The sequence below is a fragment of the Petaurus breviceps genome, unplaced genomic scaffold, assembly GCF_028583685.1.
Source record: "Petaurus breviceps papuanus isolate PSGF00001 unplaced genomic scaffold, PetGlider_PUasm1.0 176, whole genome shotgun sequence".
Lineage (NCBI taxonomy): Eukaryota > Metazoa > Chordata > Mammalia > Diprotodontia > Petauridae > Petaurus > Petaurus breviceps.
Window position 1 is genome coordinate 4,010,394 of NW_027185771.1, and position 14,309 is coordinate 4,024,702.

At 42.2% G+C, this 14,309-nt stretch overlaps 1 protein-coding gene across 1 annotated transcript in view; it reads right to left on the minus strand.

Moving 5' to 3' along the window:
* The window catches only part of SPIRE2 (spire type actin nucleation factor 2), a 55,863-nt gene that overhangs the window by 16,790 nt on the left and 24,764 nt on the right, over nt 1–14,309 (minus strand). Inside the window, exons 3-7 of the mRNA XM_069085510.1 lie at nt 8,152–8,511; nt 3,657–3,737; nt 2,502–2,666; nt 2,099–2,185; nt 118–241 (exon numbers count right to left, since the gene is read on the minus strand). Coding sequence (XP_068941611.1) covers nt 118–241; nt 2,099–2,185; nt 2,502–2,666; nt 3,657–3,737; nt 8,152–8,511 — 817 coding nt within the window. The remainder of the gene's footprint in view (nt 1–117; nt 242–2,098; nt 2,186–2,501; nt 2,667–3,656; nt 3,738–8,151; nt 8,512–14,309) is intronic.

Below are 14,309 nucleotides of genomic sequence, written 5' to 3' on the forward strand. Positions count from 1 at the left end.
TGAGTAGACTGGATCAACCTAATGGGGTATCTTTTATCTACATATCCCCAATTCTGAAGAGGAGATGGGGAATTGGTAAGTGTATAAATGTGTGTGCACTGAGGAAAGGTACTGCACCTTTAGAGTTCCAGTGTGGACCCTGCACAGGGCGTAGCTTCCTCTCCTGTTTAATCTCCTCCAGGATCTTCTCATGGAGGGTTCTTTGCTTCTGGGGCAAGGGCCGAAGCCTTCTTTCTGATACCTGCAAAAGAGAAGAAACATAGGAGGCAATGAGGGGGTACAGGCTCTGGGAACCCCCTTGAACTCTAACTGAATCTTCCCAATTGATGAGGCATTTGCCTGAGGCCATAGGCCTTTCCTTGTGGCTCTGCCCAGACCTCAGTTACTAGCCTAGCCCTCCATTGTCCATCTACTTCCCACCCTTGAGCCTATCAAAATATCTATACCCAAATCAACTGTTGCCAGACCTCATTAACTCCTCCTGAAGACCCTCCCCAAACTCCTCCCCTAGACCACCCCTAGATTCCTCCCACAACCTTTCTGTATATAAGACACATCTTGACTCCATGGGGTGTGAGAGCATCATAGAATGACCTAGCACAGTCTCATTCTGTGTCAGATGATTCTGGCCCGCCTGCCCAATGCAAGCCTTACAGATACTGAGGCTCCTTAAGAGTCTACCCAATATGGCGAACTTTTAATAAACTTTGCTTTTCTTTGGCTGAGAGAAGACTTGAGTCGAATTCATTCGGCAGGACCCGGTGTGTTGGTATTTTGGGGTCTCAAGCACCCCTAACCCTACACCTCTTGTATGGTGATCCTCTTCATTTTTATGGTTTCAAGCAAAATGTACTGATAGAATGTGGGAGATAATTGGGAGGTCATGGTGGGACACATTAGAGACCAGGTAAAGCACTTTGTAATAAAGCATAAATAAATGTGTAATTAATATTATGATGCCCATATTCTCCACTCCTATCTTTGCAATGTCAGAGAGAAGCTAGGAAGCCTCCTGGAACATTACATGAACCCGCCTCTGAAGGTTGTATGGGGCAGGTAAAGGCCACTGGATGAGCAGGTATGGATGGGTCTGAGTTCTAACAGGTATAACGCATGTAGCAATGAATTCATGGATCCATCTGATCATTTACGGCAGTAAAAAGGATCCCGGGTCATGGAGGCAGAGAACATTCTCCCTGAGCTCCAACTTGGGTGTGTCCAGGAAAAGAACCAATCATGATTCCTATTTACATAAAGCATTAAGGTTTTTCCCACAACAAACCTGTATTGTAGGTAGGGCAGGTATTATCCCTCTTTCACTATGAGACAGAACAAGGTTCAGTTGGGTCAGCCCACAGTGAGCCATAGGAAAAGGAAGTATTGTCATTAACTTCAAACCAAGATCTCTTAATTAGGAATTCCATCTTCTTTCTGCTATACCGCACTGATGAGCCATCACCATTGATGATGACAATAATGGCTGGTATTTAGGGAACACTTCAAGCACTCCAATAAATATCATCTCATTTTATCTTCTCAATAACTCTAGTGTTTGGAGCCAGATTTGAGTTCTGATTGTCTTCCTGACTCCAGGCCCAGTGTTCTACCCACTGAACCACTGAGCTGCCTACACCATCTCCACAGCCCCAGATTCCTAGGATATTTTTCAGTAGTGGTCAGTTGAGTCTGGTCTCCCGTCCTGAAGGGATATTAAGAGGTTCTACCATGGAAAAGGTCCTGGAATAGTGTTTTCCTCTCCCTCCAAACCAATGTAGAGTGCGTATATGTGTGGGGAGGTCAGTTGCCTTGTTTCTTCCCAGAGTAGAAAACAAAAGTAAAGCAGTTTCCCATATTAGCACTGGGAAGGAAAGCAAGCCTCAGCTCTGTCACTACCCTAGGAAATGAATTTCAGGGGTTTCAGACTAGACCAAACAGCAGGTCCTAACCAAATAGGACAGGAAGATTTTCTGTGGCCAGATACAAATTCCAAGAACAGGAAACATTCTGAAATTAAGAAATCTCTTGAAACTTTTTGGCTTAGTTTTGCCTCTTGACAATAGATATAGCCAAATACAGTAGGATCCTCAAGGCTGGTTACCTGCTTTAGGGGGGGCCGGGAACGGATAAAATCCAGAATGAGCTCATGGGCATCTTTCTTCACCCTGGGTGGGATATCACCGTCAACCTGGACAAATGAAGTAACAGTACATGGGAGATTAGTCAATATTGAAGGTTAGATAGTGTCCTACTATTAGAAATATTAACGAAATGGAGGATATCCTTGATCTATCCCCATTTTGCAGATGGGGAAATAGAGGCCCCAAAGCAGACTGTGAATGACCAGCAGCATTACCATTTCAGAGAGGTGAATTACCTTTTCTCACCTTACCTACCCAACACCAAGGCTTCCTGAGAGTGATAGAGCTCAGGAGAGTCCCAAGAGATAAACTTCTCTTTCCCTGGCCTAGCTACTAGCAGGCCCAGAGTCCCAGGGGACTCACCATGACCTTTCGCAGTTTGTAGTTTCGAGCCCGGATATCCTGCATCAACATCTCAAAGGGGGTCAGCTGGTATTCGGTGGGCAGGGGGTTGAACTGCTTCTCTTGGACCTTCTTGAGTTTCACACCATGACGCAACTCCCGCATCAGCTGCACCCAAAGCCGGGCCTGGAACCCATAGAGAGAACAAATATTGTTCCCACTCAACTGGCCTCTATCATAGCATAGGATTTGGGAGTTGAAAGGGACCTCTTGGGTAATCTGCTCCAACCGATACCTAAAAAGAATCATGTCCACCCAGCACCTGACCAGTAGCCCTCCAGCCTTAACTTGAGGACCTCCAAGGAGAGGGAACCCACTCTGGTAGCAGCCCCTTCTGCTTCTTGGTGGTTCTGGCTGTTGGGAAGTTTCTCCTATCAAGTGCAAATTGGACTCCTTGTCACTTCTGCCCATTGCTTTTGGGCCCAAGCAGAACAGCACCATCCCTCTGCCACACAGCAGCCTTTCCAAGGGGCACTCTTTCTTATCCTTCTCCTAGCCTGCTTCAGGTGCTCATCCTAATATAGTATGAACTTGAGACCTGAGACCACTCTGGTCATCTTCATTAACAACTCACATTTGCTTAGAGGTTTGCAAAGTGTTTTCTTCAGAGTAACCTTATTAAGGCTCATCCTCATTTTACGAATTGAAAACCAAGGCTGTGAAAGGACTAGCCCAAAGTTACGCAGCTGGCCAGGGTCTGAAGGAGGATTCTGACATTGGTTTCCCGACCACCCTCTCTACAAGACTTCCCATGAACCTTAGGGTTGAGGTTCCTTTCCATAACAAAATGCTGGAAATAAGAGGAGAGAAAGCCAGCTGGCAGAATGCTAAAATTGGATTTGGAACCCTACCCCAGATACTTCCTAGCTGTGGGACACTGGTCACTAAACCTTTCTCTGCCTTAACTTCCTCATCTATAAAATGGGGAAAAAATAATAGCATCTACCTCCCAGGGTCATGGTGAGGGCCAAATAAGATAAACAAGTCAAGTTCTTGCAAACCTTTAAGCACTCTATACATTTTATCCCAAGGAAAGAAAGTACAAAGTAAGGATTGAACCAGAGTTTCCTGTGCCCTGAGTAAGTGTTTTGGGGAGAGAAAATAACCATCCCTTACCCAGTCTTTGTGCCGGAGGTTGTCAAGCTCAGCTTGTGGCTTCTCTGCCTGGGGTTCATCTTCCCGAAGTTTGAGCAGCATCTGCAATCACATATAGTCACATTGCAGGGTCTTATAAAACTAGTCCAAATAAGAAGGAAGAAGGGCCCAAAAGGGGTTTATCCTTGTTAAGCAGAGGAAAGAGACATGGAGAAAATTAACACTTGAGTTGACACATTAACACATTCAATTGGTGGCAGAGAATGGATCTTCCCTTCCTTATTCCCAACCTTAAGCCCTTATTAGACATATTTTCCTTACCATGTTAGGTGTTGGCCTCCCAACAGTACCGTGATATGTGCTGATACTAAAGGGACAAGCGGGCATTTCAACCTGAAACCAGTAACTTTGGGGCTGGGGAAGACATCTAGGTAAGAAGGGGATCACCACAGCCCTTCCCCTTTTCTCCTGTGGACCTCTCATCTAAGAGAATAGTGATCATTCCTAGTGGGAAAGGCAGTAGTGGGGTTGGCCCACATGGTAACTCAGGGTTCTAAGAAATTCTATCCAGTGCTCTGCCAAGGAGCATGGAGAGGTTGCCAGACACACACTAGTTAGTAGTACCAGGCCAGAAAGGTACTAAAAGTGGGGCACCAGGCTGGTACTACACAGGGCAAGGATCACCATGGCAACCTGTAGGGTTAAGTTTCTCCAGGTTCCATAATAATGAGCCTGACCCTTAGAAGTGAAGACCACTCAGCTTTCAGAAATCCCACAGTTTATAGTGGAAAAAGAAAGAAAGAAAAAGTGAAAATAATCGATCTATGGCTCCATAAAGTTTGGGCATCATCTTACAGCAGCCCCTCAAGAGCTTAGAGTTTCTTTCACTAATGAATAATTACCTAAGGGACCTAGGTGGGTGTTATCTAACAAATAAGGCCGGAGATGCCAAGAACACATTACGAGCACATTCTGGGAACAGAAGAACCCAGACTGGTGCTTAGGGCATTGGGAAACACTAACAGTATTGTGGGGAGAGCCTGAGAAGGTGTGGCATTACCTTACCAATTGAGAATCAGTAGGCTTTGTTGCTGAGCATCTGAGCTGGGAATGTGAACAGAAACCACTGAGTTAATCCCCATCCCAACCCCCTATCTCATGGCTGGGGATGTTAGAAGAGCCAGTTTCTTCCCTCATTCCCTCCTCCCCAGCCCTGGGAGAAGTGGGAGAGTAGGGACTCCATCCCTTAGCCTTGTAGAACCTTTTAACCATGACTTGGTTTAGACTTGATTCCCAAGCATAAAACAGGCTCCTCTGCCTCCTAAATCTCCTAGTCCTCAAGCCAGCTCAGGAAGTTTTGGTATCTATTGTCTTCTTCCTGAGCAATAAGAGTATGTCGGCTTTTTAAAAATTCATTTTCTTTTAAACATTTAAACTAATATCGTTTATTGTTCTATCACTTTTATTTTCCAACACATACAATAAAAAGTCAATAAAAATTTATCAAGCATCGACAATATGCCAGGCACTGGGCTAAGTGCTTGGAATAAAAATATGAAAAGAAAAATAATATATGCGCCCTTCTTCCTCACCCAGGGATCCATCTCTAATAAGAATTTTAAAAAGAGGGGGGGAAATTCAAGTAAGCAAAACTAATCAATCATGTCAATCAATCATCAATCAAGTCTAACATTCCACACCCATAGTCCCCTAGAGGAAGTAGATTCTTTTATTTCTTCAGTGGATGAATTAGGAGTATTCAGTTTTGATTTTGGGTGGTAGTAGTGCAGTGTGGGCTTTTAATAATTGTTTTTACATAGAATTTGGCTGAAACACTCTGTGCTAACAGCTTATAAGGAAAGATGATCAGTGCCTCCTCCATCATTTCTTTCCATCTTTCTAGCTGGAGGATTAAACCTGAAAAGAGTGCCAGTTTATAGTCCTGAAGGAGACTCTTCCAGTTGGGGGAGACTCAGCTGCCAAAGGAAAGCTTAGTAAGAGATCAGCTATTTCAGAGATGTCTCTCATCTTCTATTCACTGAGAACTCCCAAAGCTACTTGTGAGTTGTAGGTTATTTACTAAGCCAGTTAAATTGGATGTGGGATTTTAATTCAATAGATGTTGGAACAGAATTGGAAGGGCCAATTCCCTCATTTTATAGAGGAAGAAAATGAGATTTGGAGAGGGAAAAGATGCTCCCCCGAGGTCATACAGTGGCAGAGCTGGAATCTGAACCCAGTATCTCTTTTATAATACATCATAGCTCTCTTATGAAGCACCTATGACATACCATGCTCAGCGCTAGGAATAAAAAAATTAAATAAGATGAGGTCCCTGTCCTGAGAAGCCTACAATCTAATGGGGGCAGCTAGTGTTCAGAAGGCATATAGACAAGTATGATAGAGTAGAATGTGACAAGTAGAATGTGACAAGTGCTACATGGAATTTGAGGCTAAAGGGCTTACTTTTTACCTCGAGGAGAGAAAAGGACATCAGGAAAGATTTCATGGAGGGGTAAGGCTCTAACTTGGGTGGTGAGGCAAAGGATGTATTTAAATGAGTTCAAATGTGAAGGGAGTACATTCCAGGCATAGGGTGGGGAGGAGGAGGAGGCCTTAAGTGTGAATGTTTCAAAATGGCAGTTGAGATTAGAGAATTTGAATGGGCCAAGTGGCCTAAAGCAAGGGTGTCAAAATCAAATAGAAAGGGCATTGCTAATCTGTATATAAGGATCCCTGCAGGTCACATATTAATTTAGCTTTAAAATGTAATATTACCTATGTTTTATTGTATTTTTTAACTTTGTGGAATATTTCCCAATGACATTTCAGCCTGAATCTGCTGTCCTAAGGAGTGTTATAGGCCTGTGGGCTAGTATGTGACACCTCTGGAGTAGAACCTGGCTTAGGTGAAAGGGAAGAATGTGAAATTGAGACTAAAGGTAGGTTGGAGCCTTAAATGCCAAGGTAACCTTAAGCAAATCACTGGGGATGGGAGTGGTAAAGGAGAGTAAGGGATTCTGACCATCCTCTAATCACAGGAAGTATCTGAAATATATCTCTTCTGAAACCAAGGGCCTATCTCTTCAAGAACCAAAGGTGAGATGCTGAGGGAAACATAATTAGCCAGATGGGTAGCATAGCACATAAATGACATTGGGCAGATTCAGAACAACAGAGTGTCTTTGAACAAAACTACCTGGACACCAAATGTCTATGATAAGAGGTTCAGACTTGGTAGTTCTGTTGTTGAACAACCTTACCTTGGGATTCCCTGTTCAATCAACCAAAGAATACCCAATCTCGTTCCTGAGAGCCAGAGGAGATTAAGAAAATCTGGCGAGGCTTCCTTTCAGTTATCATTTGGGATCATTGATTTAGAACTGGAAGAGATCTAGTCTAGTCCAACCAATTTCATAGATCAGGAAACAGACCCAGGAGGGAATCAACTTGCCCAAGGTCACAAAAGAAGTAAATGGTAAAGTCAGGATTTTAACTTAGACCTTCAGATTCCAAATCTATTGTCCTTTCCAATTCAATTCAATTCAATTCAATATATAATTATTAAACATCTACTATGTTCCAGGCACTATGCTAAACACTGGGGATAGGAAAGAGGCAAAAAATAGTCCCTGCACTCAAGGAGCTTAATCTAATGATTTCCACTCTGAGAATATCCATGTGTACTAGCCACAAAAGAAATCAAGATAATGATAGGAGCAGCAAATACAAAACTCCTTTCAAAAGCTCCAAGTTCATGCTTAGCATTCCTCTGCTTCAATTGTGTCATCTATGTAATGGGAGTTAATCATGACTCAAGAACATTCCCAATCCCATTAGCATTTTCCCTTCTCTTAGTTCAATAAAAACATATATGATAGATAGAGTAGTAAGAGGTCTGTTTTTGCTCTCAAAAGACTTAGCACAGTGCCTGGTACCTAGTAGAGACTTAATAAATATTTATTGAATTGAATTGAAGTGGGATGTGAATTCAGGTCTTGATGAGTCCTTGTCTAGGGCCCCAGCCACTATGCCAGGCTGTGTCTCAGTACAAAATTGGGACCCAGACAGATTAGAAGATTCTCCCAAAGTTACAAGGTCAAATCCATTGTGGAGCCAAGTTTTGGAACAGAGATTCAAATCCAGTATTCTCTCCATTAGATTACCCTGGTTTCTTTCATGAATCCTGAGGGGCTGGGAAATGACATCTCTTCATCCCTTTTTATTAGAATCATAGAATTAAGTAACAAAGGAACTCTTTCCAACTCCCTCATTTTAAAGAGGAGGAAACTGGGGCTTATGGGGTTAAATGAGTTGGTCAAGGTCACAGCTATCTAGCTCTCAATCTTCGTCACCCCAAAGTCCACTGGTCTTTCCACTTCCATGTATTAACTATAGAATCATTCTTTTGTTGCCTCCCAAACTAGAACATAGACCAAGGCCTCTATGCCCTCATAGGAAACAATAAAAGCTGGTTGAATGAATGAGAACATTGCCACTGTCATATCCCGCCTACCTCCTTGGCCTCTCGGATCTTGGTGAGAAAGGCCTTCAGCTCCACTGTCTCCACAAAAAGCGCACGGCACACTGCCTGATAGTGAGGTTGGGCTTCTTTGGAGTCTGTCAGTCGGGAAGAACACAGCCTCATGACTTGGGAAAACGTGCGTACGCATCGATAGGGGCCCTCACTGGACTCTTCTTCTTCCTCTTGCCCACCGTAGCCCTCGTCAGCAGCTCCACAGCTACCGTCTTCAGAATCGCTGTTGGTCATTAGATCGATGAGCTGCTCTAACTGGGGACTAAGCTCTCGTTCCTCACTCTCATCAAGCCCCCAATCCAGTGCTCGATATATGGCGAAACCCAGAGACTGGACCATCTGGAAAGAGAAGAAGGCATTTGTAACAGGGAGATGACATCATCACAGTCTGATTAGCACCTTCCCACCAACTAAGTGCTTAGACACCTAATTATGTTGGAGAATACAAAAGTATAAGGTGTTTGACCAGCTGGCCCCCTCTTTAGAATGTAAACTCCTAGAGGGCAAGAGGTTTTTTTTTTTTGGTCTTTCTCTGTATCCCTAGAATTTAACACAGTCTGCCATCATAGTAAGTACTTAATAAAAGTTTGGTGATTAAATGACTGATTGTTAGCTCATTTGATCTGGATGCTATAGAAGAGAAAATGTCAGGGATACAGATGGGGCAGGAAGGCCAGCTATGGGTCTATCATAGGAAACAGCCACATTAGGACAGAGGAAAGAAAGTCTCCATGCAGTAGAGCAATCCCATTCATACTAAATTTGTGCCGATACAGAATGTGCCACTTGGTAAAGAAAAAAAATCCACTAATCACATTTCCTTCCCCCTACTCTTGGTCCAAGGGTTGGGGCAGAGGCAAGAAGCTTTGCTGACTCTGTTCTCTTTTCCCTCCCTGAAGACCAGAGAGTCCTGGTTTCCTATATCTTCATTACTGAGTGAGCTGATGGGAAATATGAGCCTTGTGGGGAGAGAAGAAAACAGGCCTTAAAAGCCAGTGCTGTGTAGGGAATGAGCCAGCAGACAGACACAGTATTCACTGCCCTTCAGAAAGTACTTTACACAACGGATGGAGTTGAGGAGGATCCAATAGGGAGGAAGGGAAGTTGGTTATTTATATAACAAGGTCTTGATCTCACACACCAAAAGGAGGAGAGAATTGAGACCCCTGAATCTGGGTAGAGAATGCACCAATAGGAAACAGGTGCAGCTAGATGGCAAAGTAGAATAAGAGCCAGGCCTGGAGTCTGGAAGACTTATCTTCCTGAGTTCCAATCTGGCCTCAGACCCTTACTAGCTATGTGACCCTGGATAAGTCATTTAACCCTATTGGCCTTAATTTCCTCATCTGAAAAATGAGTTGGAGAAGGAAATGGCAAACTACTCCAGTATCCTTGCCAAGAAAACCAAATGGGATCATGGAGAGTAGGACTCACCTGAAAAAAAATGACTCAGCAACAACATAGCAAATAAGAACTGTGTCAACCTGCAAGAATCATCCCAACTATCTTATCTCTCTTCTGATAAGGCAGGTTCAGGTCACAAACGCCAGATATGAGTTAAACCATGGAATGGAGGGGCAGATAGTGCAGTCACTGAGCTGTCCAACAAATAAAAATAAATACCATCCTCAGGCACCTAGCATGGAACTTTTCCTTTCTATGGGGTATGTGGATAGATTTCAAAGAGTCTATGAACTTGGATGGGGGAAAAAATATATGTCATTATTTTCATTAACCTCTACCTGAAATCTAACATGCTTTTCAATTGTGAATTTTTAAGTGTGTGTGTGTAGCAAGGAGGAGAAAAATACTTATTAAGAGTCTATTATGTGTCAGGTACTCTGCTAAACACCTTACAAAAAATAAAATAATATATAAAATATTACATATAAAATATAATATTTATAATATATTTATATAATAAAATTATAATAATTTGTAATATATAATATAAAATTAAAATTAAAAAGGAAACTGAGAAGAGGTCCATAAGTTTCCCCAGAATGCCAAAGAGGTCAATGTCACAAAAAAGGCTGACCTAGAAGAATGTTCTGTAGGGAGATCAAGTGAATGGTAGATGCTCCCATGGATTTTCAGTTCTTTAATAAATGTATTTTAGTGCCTCTGAAGGTGCCATGGAAGGATACTGTGAAGGATTTTGCTATTAGGGAATAAATTATTTGGGATTTTCTTTAGGAAACTGGGGATTTATTTGTAACTGAAGAAAAAAATGAAAAACTAATCAGTCAAATTGATTAGAAGAGAAAGATGAAGAAGGCATCAGATTTGTAGGAATCCAGACTTAGGTAAAATGAAGGACACAAAAGTATTGTCCAAAAAACTCTTCATTTAAACAAGAACTGTTGGGGAAGCTAGATAGCCGTTTGTTTTTTTTTTTTTAAAGCAATCGGGGTTAAGTAACTTGCTCAAGGTTACACAGCCAGTTATTTCTGGGTGTGGTGGTAAGTATCTGAGCCCAGATTCAATCCCCAGATCATCCCAACACTAGGGCTGGTGCTGTCACTTGCTGAGCCACCTGGCCACCCCTTAGATAGCAGTTTTGCAGAAAATAGGTTTGGACTAGGTGGCTATAGTGCTGGTCTTAAAATTTCAGTTCTGACTCAGATGGTTACTAGTTATAAGACCCTGGGCAAGTGACTTCATCTTTTTCAACCTCAGTCCTCTCATCTGTACAATGGAGATAATAAGAACGCCTACCTTACAAGGTTGTTGTGAGGATACAATGAGTTAACACACATAAAGAGTGATATTTTTGTTGTGTAGTTATATCCTACTCTCCTGGATCCCATCTGGGGTTTTCTTGGCAAAGATTTGTCTACATCAATTTACAGATGAGGAAATTGAGGGAGAATTAAGTGACTTGCTCAGGGTCACATAGCTAGGAAGTGTCTGGGGCTGGATTTGAACTCAGGTCTCCCTGACCCCAGAGCTTGAGGTCTATCCATTGTGCCACCTAGCAGTCCAAGAGCTATTTCCATGTTAGCTATTGTCTGTTTGACTCTTAAAGCCCTTCCCAATCAGCACCTAACTGCTGTATTATAGCTATTATTATTATTAGCTATTATAACAGAATAAATTTCAAATATATGAGAGCTAAATATAAAAATACATAAATATAAAAAAGTTACACCATTAAAAAGTTGGAGGAGAATGGAAGGTTATAGATCTTACTGTGAACAGGGGAAGAAAACAGGCAATACAGATTCATTGCTGGTAGAAGAGTCCAACTTTTTTTGAAAATAATTTGTAATTATGCAAGCACAATCACAAAATTGCTCAGAGCCACTGACCCAGAGATCCCCATTATTGAGCTTATGACCCAGTGAGGTTATCAGCAAAAGGAAAATACCTATCTGTATTAAAATATTCATAGCAGCACTACTAGCAGTAGTAAAAAAAAAAAAGTGTTGGGACCAACTGGGAGTGACTGACCAAATTGTGGTCTATAAATGTAATGGAATGCTATTATTGCCTCACAAAGAAAGTTGCATATGAAGGATTTTGAGAAAAATGGGGAAACTTATTACAAGTTGATACTAAGTGAATAAGAAAGACATCCCCACAAAAAAAATATCCATTACATATACCCTTGCTTCCACAATAGAAAACAACTTCAAATAGCAACAAAACTAAGTTCAAAGTCACAATGTTGATGCTAACCTCCACAGTCCATTCCTGGCTTTTCTTTTAACAAATGGAAAATTACCAAGGTAGAAGGTTGAAAGGACTTTTGTTGTTCTAACTGTTCTTGAGTACTGTACACTGGGGGAGATTGAATTGTGATACCCTATGGTTTTGTATGTGTTGAAGCAAAAAATCCTTTTTTTTTTTTTTAAAGGAAACTGGAAAAAGTACAAAAGCAAGTCTTATCAACTTTGCTCTCTTTCCTGTAAGTTGTGATTAAGTCATTTTTCAATCATGTCTGACTTTCCTTGACCCCATTTGGGATTTTTGTGGCAAAGATACTGGAGTGGTTTGCCATTTTCTTCTCCAGTCCATTTTACAGATGAGGAAACTGAGGTCAGCAAGGTTAAGTGACTTGCCCAGGATTACACAGCTAGGAAGTGTCTGAGACTGGATTTTAATTCAGAAAGATGAGTCTTCCTGACTTCAGGCATGGTACTCTATCCACTTCATCACTTAGTTGTCCCCTTTCCTGTAAGGATCGATTACATCACAGATGACATCTTGACTTGCTATGAACTGGATTTAAGTGAAGCAGAGTAGCACAAAGTAACCAGCCTCACTCTCTTCCAGTCAGCAAAGTTCAGTGGTAAGACAACAGGTGATGTCCTGGGATGCAGTGGATGACCCTTGGCTTCTTTGATGTCTGACCAAGCTCTAAGCACTCCACAGCACCTGCTTCAACTGCCTTTATTGGTGTGGGAACAAATTGTTCTCATCCCCATTTCAAGGGGGGGAAGTGGTCTTTGTATGCTTGGCGGGTAGACATCCCCATAACTCACCATGGAGTTTGAGATCCATTAGTTACCCTCAACCTGGTTTAACCATCTGCCTAGAGGGTTTACCTGGGTATGGCTTCTGCTTAATAAATGCTTACTGAAAGAATGAGTTAATCTTTAGGTCCTTTTTAGCACTAGGCTAGAGCTCCACTCTGGTGAAGGCCTCGGGCCACAGATTCTCCACCCCTGGGTTAACTAATTTCCAACCCCAGGTCTTATCTGATGAAGGCTGGTTGATTAAATCCCTTGATGATTTCCTACCTCCCCTCATTTCCCCCTCTTCATAGGGAAAAAATCTGGGATCTATGCCAAGTAGAGTTGTTCAGTTTCCAGAAGAATGCCAACCAACTTCCCACATCTACTCTGCCCCCAAACAAAGCTCCCAACCAGAGAATTCTGATTCTCAGTTTTGATACCTAATCAAGTTGTCTTATGATGAGGGGCAAGAAACTACTTGTGAATCAGCACAAGAAGCCAAAATGAATGGGGGAAAAACCCCAAACACCAAACTTCTTTAGCTCTGTGGTCTCTAAATGCTGTTGACTCTATTTCACACATCAATTCCCTTTTGGAGATCATCATCCTAGCTTAGACAGAAAAGGAGTGACTCTTGACTCAGAGGTCCTGGGTTAAAATCCTGCTGCTGAAGGTTACTCCCTGGGTGAATTTGGGCTGGGCATTTAATCTCTCTGGGTCTCAGGTTTTTCGTCTATAAAAGAAAGTGGCTGGATTTATAGGGGCTCTGGGCTCCTTTTCAACTAGATCTATGATCCCTAGGAAATAGATCCATACTGCAGCAGAATTCATTTAGATTAATTTTCAGGAATCAGTTTACTGAGGTTCTGGGAATATTACCCACAAATAGTCTTAATTAAAGTCTGTGCAAGATTTCAGACGGGACTTCCTTATCCTTTATTAGATTTATGACAATCAATCGGTAAGTATTTATTATGTGCCTACTATGTAGCTTATTGGATAGAGAAGTGGCTACAGGTTCAAGTCTTAGCTCTGACACATTTACAGTGACTGTAATATCTCAGTGCTCTAGGAAATGTAGGATTCTAAGCCACAGAGGCACCCCCGTAATCCTTGTTACTAGGAGAGCCTGAAACTGAAAAACGGAAAGATCTCTGGGGGTTAAGGGCCCAGGGATGGGAAACCCTCTGCCTCGAGGCCACATGTGGCCTTCTAGGTCCTCAAATGTGGCCCTTTGACTGAATTCAAACTTCACAGAACAAATTCTTTTAATAAGGGGACTTGCCTAAATTAAGCAAATGGGGTTTCTGAACTAAGTCCAGCCCCACTATGGAGAGTCCCCAAGAAGAGAGAGCCACTAGGCTGACTAAACAGGAACAAACTGCCCCGTTCAGAAATGGAACAGGTCAAAGCTTCTGTCTGATTCATAGTGGTCACCGTACTTCCACACTGGGCAAACTAGGGAGATTTAGTCTCCAAAAAGAAAAAAAAAAGCAAAGAAAGTGCTGGTTTTTATTGGTAGAGGAAGTTCCAAGGGGCAATGAAATGTCATTTCGGATTGCCCAGCTCCCCCCAAAAAGCCTCAGCTACTGTGATTAGCTCTGAGGATTCACCTGCTTCCCAGGATTGTTCTGAGGAACAAGCAAGTTAATTATTGTAAAGTTCTTAGCTCAGTGC